The sequence below is a fragment of the Pseudophryne corroboree genome, chromosome 2 (genome assembly GCF_028390025.1).
Source record: "Pseudophryne corroboree isolate aPseCor3 chromosome 2, aPseCor3.hap2, whole genome shotgun sequence".
Classification (NCBI taxonomy): Eukaryota; Metazoa; Chordata; class Amphibia; order Anura; family Myobatrachidae; genus Pseudophryne; species Pseudophryne corroboree.
In genome coordinates, this window is record NC_086445.1 from 324,426,634 (window position 1) to 324,442,493 (window position 15,860).

Below are 15,860 nucleotides of genomic sequence, written 5' to 3' on the forward strand. Positions count from 1 at the left end.
GTTCGCAATCACTGCTCTGAGTGACTCAATCTTGAATTTGAACCTCTGTATTCAAAGATTTTAGATTTAGAATCGGTCTCATCGAGCCGTCTGGCTTCGGTACCACAATAGTGTGGAATAATACCCCGTTTCCTTTTGCAGGAGGGGTACCTTGATTATCACCTGCTGGGAATACAGCTTGTGAATGGCTTCCAAAACTGCCTCCCTGTCAGAGGGAGACGTCGGTAAAACCGACTTTTGGAAACGGCGAGGGGGAGACGTCTCGAATTCCAATTTGTACCCCTGAAATATTACCTGAAGGATCCAGGGGTCTACTTGCGAGTGAGCCCACTGCGCACTGAAATTCATTGAGAACGGGCCCCCACCGTGCCTGAGCTTGTAAAGCCCTAGCATCATACTGAGGGCTTGGCAGAGGCGGGAAAGGGTTTCTGTTCCTGGGAACTGGCTCATCTCTGTAGCCTTTTTCCTCTCCCTCTGTCACGAGCAGAAAAGAGGAACCTTTTGTCCGCTTGCCAACAAAGGACTGCGCCTGATAATACCGCGTCTTATTTTGAGAGGCGACCTGGGGTACAAACGTGGATATCCCAGCTGTTGCCGTGGCCACCAGGTCTGAAAGACCGACCCCAAATGCCTTTTTTAAGGCAATACTTCCAAATGCCGTTTGGAATCCGCCTCACCTGACCACTTTACTGGTAGAATTGGACAACGCACTTAAACTTGATGCCAGTCGGCAATATTCCGCTGTGCATCTCGCATATATTTTAAATGCTCTATAGGCAATAATATACTGTCCTTATCTAGGATATCAATATTTCCAGTCAGGGAATCCGACCACGCCAACCCAGCACTGCACATCCAGGCTGAGGCGATTGCTGGTCGCAGTATAACACCAGTATGTGTGTAAATACATTTTAGGATACCCTCCTGCTTTCTATCAGCAGGATCCTTAAGGGCGGCAATCTCAGGAGAGGGTAGAGCCCTTTTCTTACAAGCGTGTGAGCGCCTTATCCCCCCTAGGGGGTGTTTCCCAACGCACCCTAACCTCTGGCGGGAAAAGGTATGCTGCCAATAACTTTTTAGAAATTATCAATTGTTATCGGGGGGAAAACCACGCATCATCACACACCTCATTTTATTTCTCAGATTCAGGAAAACTACGGGTAGTTTTTCCTCACCAAACATAATACCCCTTTTTGGTGGTACTCATTATCAGAAATGTGTAAACATTTTCCCTTGCCTCAATCATGTAACGTGTGGCCCTATTGGAAATCACGGTTGTCTCTTCACCGTCGACACAGGAGTCAGTATCCGTGTCGGCGTCTGTATCTGCCATCTGCGGTAACGGGCGCTTTAGAGCCCCTGACGGCCTATGAGACGTTTGGACAGGCACAAGCTGAGTAGCCGGCTGTCTCGTGTCAACCACTGTCTTTATACAGAGCTGACACTGTCACGTAATTTTCAACAGTACATCCACTCAGGTGTCGACCCCCTAGGGGGTGACATCACTATTACAGACAATCTGCTCCGTCTCCACATCATTTTTCTCCTCATACATGTCGACACAAACGTACCGACACACAGCACACACACAGGGAATGCTCTGATAGAGGACAGGACCCCACTAGCCCTTTGGGGAGACAGAGGGAGAGTTTGCCAGCACACACCAAAGCGCTATAAACTGTATAGGGACAACCTTATAATAAGTGTCTATCCCTTATAGCTGCTTATATATATTTTTAGCCAAATAAGTGCCCCCCCTCTCTGTTGTACCCTGGTTCTGTAGTGCAGTGCAGGGGAGAGTCTGGGAGCCTTCCTACCAGCGGAGCTGTGTGGGAAAATGGCGCCGTGTGCTGAGGAGATAGGCCCCGCCTCCTTCTCGGCGGGCTCTTCTCCCGCTTTTATCTGGAAAACTGGCAGGGGTTAAATACATCCATATAGCCCAGGGGCTATATGTGATGTATTTTTTGCCATAGGAGGTATTTACATTGCTGCCCAGGGCGCCCCCCCCCCCCCAGCGCCCTGCACCCTCAGTGACCGCAGTGTGAAGTGTGCTGGGAGCAATGGCGCACAGCTGCAGTGCTGTGCGCTACCTTAATGAAGACAGGAACGTCTTCTGCCGCCGATTTCTGGACCTCTTCACTCTTCAGCATCTGTAAGGGGGCCGGCGGCGCGGCTCCGGGACCCATCCAGGCTGTACCTGTGATCGTCCCTCTGGAGCTAATGTCCAGTAGCCAAGAAGCCCAATCCACTCTGCACGCAGGTGAGTTCGCTTCTTCTCCCCTTAGTCCCTCGATGCAGTGAGCCTGTTGCCAGCAGGTCTCACTGAAAATAAAAAACCTATTTAAACTTTACTTCTAAGCAGCTCAGGAGAGCCACCTAGCCTGCACCCTTCTCGTTCGGGCACAAAAATCTAACTGAGGCTTGGAGGAGGGTCATGGGGGGAGGAGCCAGTGCACACCACCTGATCCTAAAGCTTTACTTTTGTGCCCTGTCTCCTGCGGAGCCGCTATTCCCCATGGTCCTTACGGAGTCCCAGCATCCACTTAGGACGTCAGAGAAAAACTGATTTGCCTGAGCCAGGAGGCGGGGATATAGGGACGGGCACGGTGCATGCTGGGAGGCTGAAATTTTTGATCGTTTGGTGCCAATCCACTGTCCCTACCTCATATCCCAATGTTTTCCTGACGATAACATGTGGACCTTGCCGGTGAAATAATAAGAATTTACTTACCGATAATTCTATTTCTCATAGTCCGTAGTGGATGCTGGGGACTCCGAAAGGACCATGGGGAATAGCGGCTCCGCAGGAGACTGGGCACAAAGTAACAGCTTTAGGACTAGCTGGTGTGCACTGGCTCCTCCCCCTATGACCCTCCTCCAAGCCTCAGTTAGGATACTGTGCCCGGACGAGCGTACACAATAAGAAAGGATTTTGAATCCCGGGTAAGACTCATTACCAGCCACACCAATCACACCGTACAACTTGTGATCTGAACCCAGTTAACAGCATGATAACAGAAGGAGCCTCTGAAAAGATGGCTCACAACAACAATAACCCGATTTTTGTAACAATAACTATGTACAAGTAATGCAGACAATCCGCACTTGGGATGGGCGCCCAGCATCCACTACGGACTATGAGAAATAGAATTATCGGTAAGTAAATTCTTATTTTCTCTAACGTCCTAGTGGATGCTGGGGACTCCGAAAGGACCATGGGGATTATACCAAAGCTCCCAAACGGGCGGGAGAGTGCGGATGACTCTGCAGCACCGAATGAGAGAACTCCAGGTCCTCCTCAGCCAGGGTATCAAATTTGTAGAATTTAGCAAACGTGTTTGCCCCTGACCAAGTAGCTGCTCGGCAAAGTTGTAAAGCCGAGACCCCTCGGGCAGCCGCCCAAGATGAGCCCACTTTCCGTGTGGAATGGGCTTTTACAAATTTTGGCTGTGGCAGGCCTGCCACAGAATGTGCAAGCTGAATTGTACTGCAAATCCAACGAGCAATCGTCTGCTTAGAAGCAGGAGCACCCAGCTTGTTGGGTGCATACAGGATAAACAGCGAGTCAGATTTTCTGACTCCAGCCGTCCTGGAAACATATATTTTCAGGGCCCTGACTACGTCCAGCAACTTGGAATCCTCCAAGTCCCTAGTAGCCGCAGGCACCACAATAGGTTGGTTTAAGTGAAATGCTGAAAACACCTTAGGGAGAAATTGAGGACGAGTCCTCAATTCCGCCCTGTCCGAATGGAAAATCAGATAAGGGCTTTTACAGGATAAAGCCGCCAATTCTGACACGCGCCTGGCCCAGGCCAGGGCTAACAGCATGACCACTTTCCATGTGAGATATTTTAACTCCACAGATTTAAGTGGTTCAAACCAATGTGACTTTTGGAATCCAAAAAAAAAAACTACATTGAGATCCCAAGTGCCACTGGAGGCACAAAAGGAGGCTGTATATGCAGTACCCCTTTTACAAACGTCTGAACTTCAGGGACTGAAGCTAGTTCTTTTTGGAAGAAAATTGACAGGGCCGAAATTTGAACCTTAATGGACCCCAATTTCAGGCCCATAGACACTCCTGTTTGCAGGAAATGTAGGAATCGACCGAGTCGAATTTCCACCGTCGGGCCTTACTGGCCTCGCACCACGCAACATATTTTCGCCAATTGCGGTGATAATGTTTTTGCGGTTACATCCTTCCTGGCTTTGATCAGGATAGGGATGACTTCATCCGGAATGCCCTTTTTCCTTCAGGATCCGGCGTTCAACCGCCATGCCGCCAAACGCAGCCGCGGTAAGTCTTGGAACAGACAGGGTCCTCGCTGGAGCAGGTCCCTTCTCAGAGGTAGAGGCCACGGATCCTCCGTGAGCATCTCTTGAAGTTCCGGTTACCAAGTCCTTCTTGGCCAATCCGGAGCCACGAATATAGTGCTTACTCCTCACCATCTTATCAATCTCAGTACCTTGGGTATGAGAGGCAGAGGAGGAAACACATACCCTGACTGGTACACCCACGGTGTTACCAGAGCGTCTACAGCTATTGCCTGAGGGTCCCTGGACCTGGCGCAATACCTGTCGAGTTTTTCCCAACGGTTTATAATCCTGTGGAAGACTTCTGGGTGAAGTCCCCACTCTCCCCGGGTGGAGGTCGTGCTGAGGAAGTCTGCTTCCCAGTTGTCCACTCCCGGAATGAATACTGCTGACAGTGCTATCCCATGATTTTCCGCCCAGCTTGTCATTGCAGCTTCTGTCATTGCCCTTCTGCTTCTTGTGCCACCCTGTCTGTTTACGTGGGTGACTGCCGTGATGTTGTCCGACTGGATCAACACCGGCTGTCCTTGAAGCAAAGGTCTTGCTAAGCTTAGAGCATTGTAAATGTCCCTTAGCTTCAGGATATTTATGTGAAGTGATGTCTCCAGGCTTGACCATAAGTCCTGGATATTCCTTCCCTGTGTGACTGCTCCCCAGCCTCGCAGGCTGGCATCCGTGGTTACCAGGACCCAGTCCTGAATGCCGAATCTGCGGCCCTCTAGAAGATGAGCACTCTGCAACCACCCCAGGAGGGACACCCTTGTCCTTGGTGACAGGGTTATCCGCTGATGCATCTGATGATGCGACCCGGACCATTTGTCCAGCAGGTCCCACTGGAAAGTTCTTGCGTGGAATCTGCCAAATGGGATTGCTTCGTAGGAAGCCCCCATTTTACCCAGAACCCTTGTGCATTGATGCACTGAGACTTGGCTCGGTTTGAGGAGGTTCCTGACTAGCTCGGATAACTCCCTGGCTTTCTCCTCCGGGAGAAACACCTTTTTCTGGACTGTGTCCAGGATCATCCCTAGGAACAGAAGACACGTCGACGGAACCAGCTGCGATTTTGGAATATTGAGAATCCAATCGTGCTGCCGCAACACTATCTGAGATAGTGCTACACCGACCTCCAACTGTTCCCTGGATCTTACCCTTATCAGGGAATCGTCCAAGTAAGGGATAACTAAAATTCCCTTCCTTCGAAGGAACATCATCATTTCGGCCATTACCTTGGTAAAGACCCGGGGTGCCGTGGACCATCCCTACGGCAGCGTCTGAACTGATAGTGACAGTTCTGTACCATAAACCTGAGGTACCCTTGGTGAGAAGGGTAAATTTTGACATGAAGGTAAGCCTCCTTGATGTCCCGAGACATCATGTAGTCCCCTTCTTCCAGGTTCGCAATCACTGCTCTGAGTGACTCAATCTTGAATTTGAACCTCTGTATGTAAGTGTTCAAAGATTTTAGAATCGGTCTCACCGAGCCGTCTGGCTTCGGTACCACAATAGTGTGGAATAATACCCCGTTCCCTGTTGCAGGAGGGGTACCTTGATTATCACCTGCTGGGAATACAGCTTGTGAATGGCTTCCAAAACTGCCTCCCTGTCAGAGGGAGACGTCGGTAAAGTCGACTTTTGGAAACGGCGAGGGGGAGACGTCTCGAATTCCAATATGTACCCCTGAGATATTACCTGAAGGATCCAGGGGTCTACTTGCGAGTGAGCCCACTGCGCACTGAAATTCATTGAGAACGGGCCCCCACCGTGCCTGAGCTTGTAAAGCCCTAGCGTCATACTGAGGGCTTGGCAGAGGCTGGAAAGGGTTTCTGTTCCTGGGAACTGGCTGATCTCTGCAGCCTTTTTCCTCTCCCTCTGTCACGAGCAGAAAAGAGGAACCTTTTGTCCGCTTGCCAACAAAGGACTGCGCCTGATAATACGGCGTCTTATTTTGAGAGGCGACCTGGGGTACAAACGTGGATTTCCCAGCTGTTGCCGTGGCCACCAGGTCTAAAAGACCGACCCCAAATGTCCCCTTTCAAAGGCAATACTTCCAAATGACGTTTGGAATCCGCATCACCTGACCATTTTACTGGTAGAATTGGACAACGCACTTATATTTGATGCCAGTCGGCAATTAGTCCGCTGTGCATCATGCATATATAGAAATGCATCTTTTAAATGCTCTATAGGCAATAATATACTATCCTTATCTAGGATATCAATATTTCCAGTCAGGGAATCCGACCATGCCAACCCAGCACTGCACCTCCAGGCTGAGGCGATAGCTGGTCGCAGTATAACACCAGTATGTGTGTAAATACCTTTTTTTGGATACCCTCCTGCTTTTTATCAGCAGGATCCTTAAGGGCGGCCATCTCATGAGAGGGTAGAGCCCTTGTTCTTACAAGCGTGTGAGCGCCTTATCCCCCCTAGGGGGTGTTTCCCAATGCATCCTAACCTCTGGCGGGAAAGGGTATGCAGCCAATACTTTTTAAGAAATTATTAATTGTTATCGGGGGGAAACCCACGCATCATCACACATTTTATTTCTCAGATTCAGGAAAACTACAGGTAGTTTTTCCCTCACCGAACATAATACCCCTTTTTTTGGTGGTACTCGTATTATCAGAAATGTATAAAACATTTTCCATTGTCTCAATCATGTAACGTGTGGCCCTACTGGAAATCACGGTTGTCTCTTCACCGTCGACACAGGAGTCAGTATCCGTGTCGGCGTCTGTATCTGCCATCTGCCTGACGGCCTATGAGACGTCTGGACAGGCACAAGCGGAGTAGCCGGCTGTCTCATGTCAACCACTGTTTTTTTATATAGAGCTGACACTGTCACGTAATTTTCAACAGTACATCCACTCAGGTGTCGACCCCCTAGGGGGTGACATCACTGTTACAGACACTCTGCTCCGCCTCCACATCATTTTCCTCCTCATACATGTCGACACACACGTACCGACACCCAGCACACACACAGGGAATGCTCTGATAGAGGACAGGACCCACTTAGCCCTTTGGGGAGACAGAGGGAGAGTTTGCCAGCACACACCGGAGCGCTATATATGTATAGGGACAACCTTACAATAAGTGTCTATCCCTTATAGCTGCTTATATCTGTTATTTTGCCAAATAAGTGCCCCCCTCTCTTTTTTACCCTGTTTCTGTAGTTGCAGGATGCAGGGGAGATTCTGGGAGCCTTCCTACCAGCGGAGCTGTGTGGGAAAAATGGCGCTGTGTGCTGAGGAGATAGGCCCCGCCCCCTTCACGGCGGGCTCTTCTCCCGCTTTTTACTGGAAAACTGGCAGGGGTTAAATACATCCATATAGCCCAGGAGCTATATGTGATGTATTTTTCGCCAACTAAGGTAAATTCATTGCTTCCCAGGACGCCCCCCCCCAGCGTCCTGCACCCTCAGTGACCGGAGTGTGAAGTGTGCTGAGAGCAATGGCGCACAGCTGCAGTGCTGTGCGCTACCTTATAAAGACAGGAAAGTCTTCTGCCGCCGATTTATGGACCTCTTCTTGCTTCAGCATCTGTAAGGGGGCCGGCGGCGCGGCTCCGGGACCCATCCATGGCTGGGCCTGTGATCGTCCCTCTGGAGCTAATGTCCAGTAGCCTAAGAAACCCAATCCACTCTGCACGCAGGTGAGTTCGTTTCTCTCCCCTAAGTCCCTCGATGCAGTGAGCCTGTTGCCAGCAGGTCTCACTGAAAATAAAAAACCTATTTAAACTTTTACTCTAAGCAGCTCAGGAGAGCCACCTAGATTGCACCCTTCTCGTTCGGGCACAAAATCTAACTGGGGTTTGGAGGAGGGTCATAGGGGGAGGAGCCAGTGCACACCAGCTAGTCCTAAAGCTTTTACTTTGTGCCCAGTCTCCTGCGGAGCCGCTATTCCCCATGGTCCTTTCGGAGTCCCCAGCATCCACTAGGACGTTAGAGAAAAGGAAATTGTCTGGGTGACCCCAAATTTTTGAACGGTAGTATTATATATATATATTTTTATATCTATCTATATATGCTGTATATATCTCTATCTACGTACACACACGGATCAGCCTTAACACTAAAATCACTTACAGATAGAGTGAATAATATAGGGCCTGATACAGAGCTGTACAGTATTGCACAGCCAATCATCCAACTAACATGCTAATTGCTCAGGAGGCGTCAATCAGGCTGGGGCCTAGTGGGCATTGCTTGTAAGTACACAGGACCCATTCTGCACATGCGCATTTAGCCTACCATCAGGCGCATTATCTCATTACAATGGTACCTGTCAAAAGGTAGGATATATTAGGCAGCAAGTATACACTTGATGTGTCGGCAGCAGGAAAAATGGGCAAGCGTAAGGATCTGAGTGACTGACAAGGACCAAACTGTGATGCAAAACTGTGTCAGAGCATCTCCTAAATAACAGGTTTTATGGGGTGTTCCCAGAATGCAGCAGTTAGCGCTTACCAAAAGTGATCCAAAGAAAGACAACCAGTAAACCGGCAATAAGGTCATGGACGCCCAAGGCCCATTGATGCACATGGAGAGTGAAAGCTAACCTGTCAGCTCTTATCCCAGAGAAGAGCTACTGTAGCACAAATTGCTGAAAAAGTTATTCTGGCTATGACAGGTGTCAGAACACACAGTGCATTGTAACTTGCAGCATATGGGGCTGCATAGCTGCAAACAGGTCAGAGTGCCCATGCTGACCACTGAAACACCAAAAGCACCTACAATGGGCATGTGAGCATCAGAACTGGACCATTGGAAGAAGGTAGCCTGATCTGATGAATCAGATTTCCTTCTGCATCTTGTGGACGTTGTTTACGTGGGGAAGACAAGGCTTCAGGATGCACTATGAGAAGGTGGCAAGCAGGTGGTGGCAGTTTGGTGCTCTGGGCAATGTTCTGCTAGGAAACCTTGGATTCTGCATTCCTGTGTATGTTACTCTGACACATACAACCTACCAAAGCATTGTTGCAGTCCAAGTATACCTCTTCATGACAACAGTATTCCCTGATGCTAGTGGCCTTTTTCAGCAGGATAATGGGCCCTGCACCACACTGCAAAAATTATTCAGGAATGGTTTGAGGAATATGACAGAGCTCAAGATGTTGACTTGTCTTCCAGATCTCAATCTGATCAAGCATCTGTGGAAAACAAGTCTGAAACATGGAGTCCTCCACCTCACAACTTAATCCTTTATGACCCATTGCATGTTTCCTGGGCATCCCAGTGATGACACTGGTAAAATAGATGAATGGAGCCCTACGTAGCCACCAAAAAATATGGTTTGGTCATTTAGACCCAGTGTGCATCCTAATGGACAACGGTTTGCCAGTGTTGTAGCTTTTACACCAAAACATTGCAATTCGTTCTAATTCAATATTTTGATACTTAGGGAATTCCAATTACTGTTTGTAGGACGATTCTGTCGAAATTCAATCAATACAGTATGTAGTTTTACTTGTAAAGTGGGACACTCACCTCGTGGCAATCTTTCTGGGCGAAACGATCTTTCAAACATGCAGCAAGCAGCCACTGCTGCCATCTGCCGGAGATTTTTCACAGTATTTTTGTACATTTAAATGGACAATGGGATTTGAATTGCAACTGTCATCACAATGCAGTCTACCCAATACCTCTCAAATATTATTTGATAAAGATGACCGTAAGAAGCCAAGCTGTACTTGGGAAAGCATTCTCCCTCTATCCACACATATCTGCTTTATTATCAGTCGTGCACCTATGTTTTAAAGTATTAAAAAAAATAGATACATTACTCACCTGTTTCCTTTTATGTGCTTCACTGTTATCCATAGTAGAAGAATAAGCGACAGATTTTTGAATGGCTTTTAAAGCTTCTGGGTTGTAAACTGTTTTTGTAAGACCAGTAGAAGTGGACATAACCTGGAAATAAAGCATTCTCATTGCATTACATGATATAATATCTAGAGGTAAATTTACTAAGGTGGGAGTTTTATTTAGAACTGGTGAAGTTGCCCATTGCAACCAATCAGATTCTACTTAACATTTATCTAGCTGCTTCTAGAACATAATAGAAAGAATCTGATTGGTTGCTGTGAATAGCATCATCAGTTCTAAAAAATAAAGAAAAAACCTCCCACCTTAGTAAATGTACCTCCTAGTGTTATATATTAAGGACATGAAACATGAGATTGGGACAGAGCCTCTCAGATGCTCCGCTCTGCTTGCAATGAAACTTGTACATTGCAGGTTTATTCCAATCCGAAGCCATCCAATCTTTCAGTCATCCTATGCTATACATCGCTGATAATACACCATAAATAAAAAATACATAAAGGACAAATCTTATGTTTTACTGGGTAAATAGTGAAATACTGTACTGCTCGACCTTGTGGAATTATTTTTATACTGTAGAGAATTATCGGTTGGCCAAACGTTATTTACAGTGTTTATTATGAAATCTGTTACAAGGTAGTTGCGTTTAAATATTTTTTGTGCACATAAAAAAAAAAAAAAAAGGACAAAAAATAATAATATTGTTGCCTTCACTATCACCTAGTCTGCCTAAGAGACAGACTCAAATGGATTCATCCAGCCAGCTTGCCACCTCCACTTATATGCTGCTCCTGGAAAGAAAGCTACTCACTGCACAATGACAATAAGCATACTATTCAGGGTTCTGCAGCAAATATATATTGGTAACGTTTATGCAACTGCGCAGCACATGATGTTATTCTGCTTTTTCCCATGTGCCAATTCACGTGATTTGAAACCTGCACTGTATGAGAACTGACCCAACAGAAACCAAGGGATGTATATATGATAATTCTGTAAGCTTTATAATAAGAATTTACTTACCGATAATTCTATTTCTCATAGTCCGTAGTGGATGCTGGGGACTCCGAAAGGACCATGGGGAATAGCGGCTCCGCAGGAGACTGGGCACAAAGTAAAAGCTTTAGGACTAGCTGGTGTGCACTGGCTCCTCCCCCTATGACCCTCCTCCAAGCCTCAGTTAGGATACTGTGCCCGGACGAGCGTACACAATAAGGAAGGATTTTGAATCCCGGGTAAGACTCATACCAGCCACACCAATCACACCGTACAACTTGTGATCTGAACCCAGTTAACAGCATGATAACAGAAGGAGCCTCTGAAAAGAGGGCTCACAACAACAATAACCCGATTTTTGTAACAATAACTATGTACAAGTAATGCAGACAATCCGCACTTGGGATGGGCGCCCAGCATCCACTACGGACTATGAGAAATAGAATTATCGGTAAGTAAATTCTTATTTTCTCTAACGTCCTAGTGGATGCTGGGGACTCCGAAAGGACCATGGGGATTATACCAAAGCTCCCAAACGGGCGGGAAAGTGCGGATGACTCTGCAGCACCGAATGAGAGAACTCCAGGTCCTCCTCAGCCAGGGTATCAAATTTGTAGAATTTAGCAAACGTGTTTGCCCCTGACCAAGTAGCTGCTCGGCAAAGTTGTAAAGCCGAGACCCCTCGGGCAGCCGCCCAAGATGAGCCCACTTTCCGTGTGGAATAGGCTTTTACAGATTTTGGCTGTGGCAGGCCTGCCACAGAATGTGCAAGCTGAATTGTACTACAAATCCAACGAGCAATCGTCTGCTTAGAAGCAGGAGCACCCAGCTTGTTGGGTGCATACAGGATAAACAGCGAATCAGATTTCCTGACTCCAGCCGTCCTGGAAACATATATTTTCAGGGCCCTGACTACGTCCAGCAACTTGGAATCCTCCAAGTCCCTAGTAGCCGCAGGCACCACAATAGGCTGGTTTAAGTGAAATGCTGAAACCACCTTAGGGAGAAATTGAGGACGAGTCCTCAATTCTGCCCTGTCCGTATGAAAAATTAGGTAAGGGCTTTTATAGGATAAAGCCGCCAATTCTGAGACACGCCTGGCTGAAGCCAGGGCTAACAGCATTACCACTTTCCATGTGAGATATTTTAAGTCCACAGTGGTGAGTGGTTCAAACCAATGTGATTTTAGGAATCCCAAAACTACATTGAGATCCCAAGGTGCCACTGGAGGCACAAAAGGAGGCTGTATATGCAGTACTCCCTTGACAAACGTCTGAACTTCAGGAACAGAAGCCAGTTCTTTTTGGAAGAATATTGACAGGGCCGAAATTTGAACCTTAATGGACCCCAATTTGAGGCCCATAGACAGTCCTGTTTGCAGGAAATGACCCAGTTGAAATTCCTCTGTAGGGGCCTTCCTGGCCTCGCACCACGCAACATATTTACGCCAAATACGGTGATAATGTTGTATGGTTACATCCTTCCTGGCTTTGATCAGGGTAGGGATGACTTCATCCGGAATGCCTTTTTCCTTCAGGATCCGGCGTTCAACCGCCATGCCGTCAAACGCAGCCGCGGTAAGTCTTGGAACAGACATGGTCCCTGCTGGAGCAGGTCCTTTCTTAGAGGTAGAGGCCACGGGTCTTCCGTGAGCATCTCTTGAATTTCCGGGTACCAAGTCCTTCTTGGCCAATCCGGAGCCACGAGTATAGTCTTTACTCCTCTCCTTCTTATGATTCTCAGTACTTTTGGTATGAGAGGAAGAGGAGGGAACACATACACTGACTGGTACACCCACGGTGTTACCAGAGCGTCCACAGCTATTGCCTGAGGGTCCCTTGACCTGGCGCAATATCTGTCCAGTTTATTGTTGAGGCGGGACGCCATCATGTCCACCTTTGGTTTTTCCCAACGGTTCACAATCATGTGGAAGACTTCTGGGTGAAGTCCCCACTCCCCCGGGTGAAGATCGTGTCTGCTGAGGAAGTCTGCTTCCCAGTTGTCCACTCCCGGAATGAACACTGCTGACAGTGCTATCACATGATTCTCCGCCCAGCGAAGAATCCTTGCCACTTCCATCATTGCCCTCCTGCTTCTTGTGCCGCCCTGTCTGTTTACGTGGGCGACTGCCGTGATGTTGTCCGACTGGATCAACACCGGCTGACCCTGAAGCAGAGGTCTTGCCTGACTTAGGGCATTGTAAATGGCCCTTAGTTCCAGGATATTTATGTGAAGTGACGTTTCCATGCTTGACCACAAGCCCTGGAAATTTCTTCCCTGTGTGACTGCTCCCCAGCCTCTCAGGCTGGCATCCGTGGTCACCAGGACCCAATCCTGAATGCCGAATCTGCGGCCCTCTAGGAGATGAGCACTCTGTAACCACCACAGGAGAGACACCCTTGTCCTTGGAGACAGGGTTATCCGCTGATGCATTTGAAGATGCGATCCGGACCATTTGTCCAGCAGATCCCACTGAAAAGTTCTTGCGTGGAATCTGCCGAATGGAATCGCTTCGTAAGAAGCCACCATCTTTCCCAGGACCCTTGTGCATTGATGTACTGACACTTGGCCTGGTCTTAGGAGGTTCCTGACTAGGTCGGATAACTCCTTGGCTTTCTCCTCCGGGAGAAACACCTTTTTCTGTACTGTGTCCAGAATCATCCCTAGGAACAGCAGACGTGTCGTCGGAATCAGCTGCGATTTTGGAATATTTAGAATCCATCCGTGCTGTCGTAGTACTACTTGAGATAGTGCTACTCCGACCTCTAACTGTTCTCTGGACCTTGCCCTTATCAGGAGATCGTCCAAGTAAGGGATAATTAAGACGCCTTTTCTTCGAAGAAGAATCATCATTTCGGCCATTACCTTGGTAAAGACCCGGGGTGCCGTGGACAATCCAAACGGCAGCGTCTGAAACTGATAGTGACAGTTCTGTACCACAAACCTGAGGTACCCTTGGTGAGAAGGGCAAATTGGGACATGGAGGTAAGCATCCTTGATGTCCAGAGACACCATATAGTCCCCTTCTTCCAGGTTCGCTATCACTGCTCTGAGTGACTCCATCTTGAACTTGAACCTTTTTATGTAAGTGTTCAAGGATTTCAGATTTAAAATGGGTCTCACCGAGCCGTCCGGCTTCGGTACCACAAACAGCGTGGAATAATACCCCTTTCCCTGTTGTAGGAGGGGTACTTTGATTATCACCTGCTGGGAATACAGCTTGTGAATGGCTTCCAATACCGCCTCCCTGTCGGGGGGAGTTGTTGGTAAAGCAGACTTCAGGAACCGGCGAGGGGGAGACGTCTCAAATTCCAATTTGTACCCCTGAGATACTACCTGCAGGATCCAGGGGTCCACTTGCGAGTGAGCCCACTGCGCTCTGAAATTCTTGAGACGGGCCCCCACCGTGCCTGAGTCCGCTTGTAAGGCCCTAGCGTCATGCTGAGTACTTGGCAGAAGCGGGGGAGGGCTTCTGTTCGTGGGAAGAGGCTGTTTGCTGCAGTCTTTTTCCCCTTCCTCTGCCCCGGGGCAGATATGAGTGGCCTTTTGCCCGCTTGCCCTTATGGGGACGAAAGGACTGAGCCTGAAAAGACGGTATCTTTTTCTGCTGCGAGGTGACTTGGGGTAAAAAGGTGGATTTTCCAGCCGTTGCCGTGGCCACCAGGTCCGATAGACCGACCCCAAATAACTCCCCCCCTTTATACGGCAATACTTCCATATGCCGTTTGGAATCCGCATCCCCTGACCACTGTCGCGTCCATAATCCTCTTCTGGCAGAAATGGACATCGCACTTACTCTTGATGCCAGAGTGCAAATATCCCTCTGTGCATCTCGCATATATAGAAATGCATCCTTTAAATGCTCTATAGTCAATAATATATTGTCCCTGTCCAGGGTATCAATATTTTCAGTCAGGGAATCCGACCAAGCCACCCCAGCACTGCACATCCAGGCTGAGGCGATTGCTGGTCGCAGTATAATACTAGTATGTGTGTATATACTTTTAAGGATATTTTCCAGCTTCCTATCAGCTGGTTCCTTGAGGGCGGCCGTATCAGGAGACGGTAACGCCACTTGTTTTGATAAGCGTGTGAGCGCCTTATCTACGCTAGGGGGTGTTTCCCAACGCGCCCTAACCTCTGGCGGGAAAGGGTATAATGCCAATAATTTTTTTAGAAATTAGCAGTTTTTTATCGGGGGAAACCCACGCTTCATCACACACCTCATTTAATTCATCTGATTCAGGAAAAACTACGGGTAGTATTTTCACACCCCACATAATACCCTTTTTTGTGGTACTTGTAGTATCAGAAATGTTCAAAACCTCCTTCATTGCCGTGATCATGTAACGTGTGGCCCTACTGGAAAATACGTTTGTTTCCTCACCGTCGACACTGGAGTCAGTGTCCGTGTCAGTGTCTGTATCGACCTGAGGTAACGGGCGTTTTATAGCCCCTGACGGTGTTTGAGACGCCTGTACAGGTATTAACTGATTTGCCGGCTGTCTCATGTCGTCAGTCTTTTGTAAAGTGCCGACACTATCACGTAATTCTTTCCATAAGACCATCCAGTCAGGTGTCGACTCCCTAGGGGGTGACATCACTAACACAGGCAATTGCTCCGCCTCCACACCATTTTCCTCCTCATACATGTCGACACAGCGTACCGACACACAGCACACACACAGGGAATGCTCTGACAGAGGACAGGACACCACTAGCCCTT

At 48.1% G+C, this 15,860-nt stretch overlaps 1 protein-coding gene across 3 annotated transcripts in view; it reads right to left on the minus strand.

Annotated features, from left to right (window-relative positions):
• The window catches only part of RBM26 (RNA binding motif protein 26), a 421,593-nt gene that overhangs the window by 134,433 nt on the left and 271,300 nt on the right, over positions 1 to 15,860 (minus strand). For all 3 annotated transcript variants that reach the window (XM_063952997.1, XM_063952996.1, XM_063952995.1), the window contains exon 16: positions 10,103 to 10,225. In XM_063952997.1, the coding sequence (XP_063809067.1) occupies positions 10,103 to 10,225 (123 nt within the window). The remainder of the gene's footprint in view (positions 1 to 10,102; positions 10,226 to 15,860) is intronic.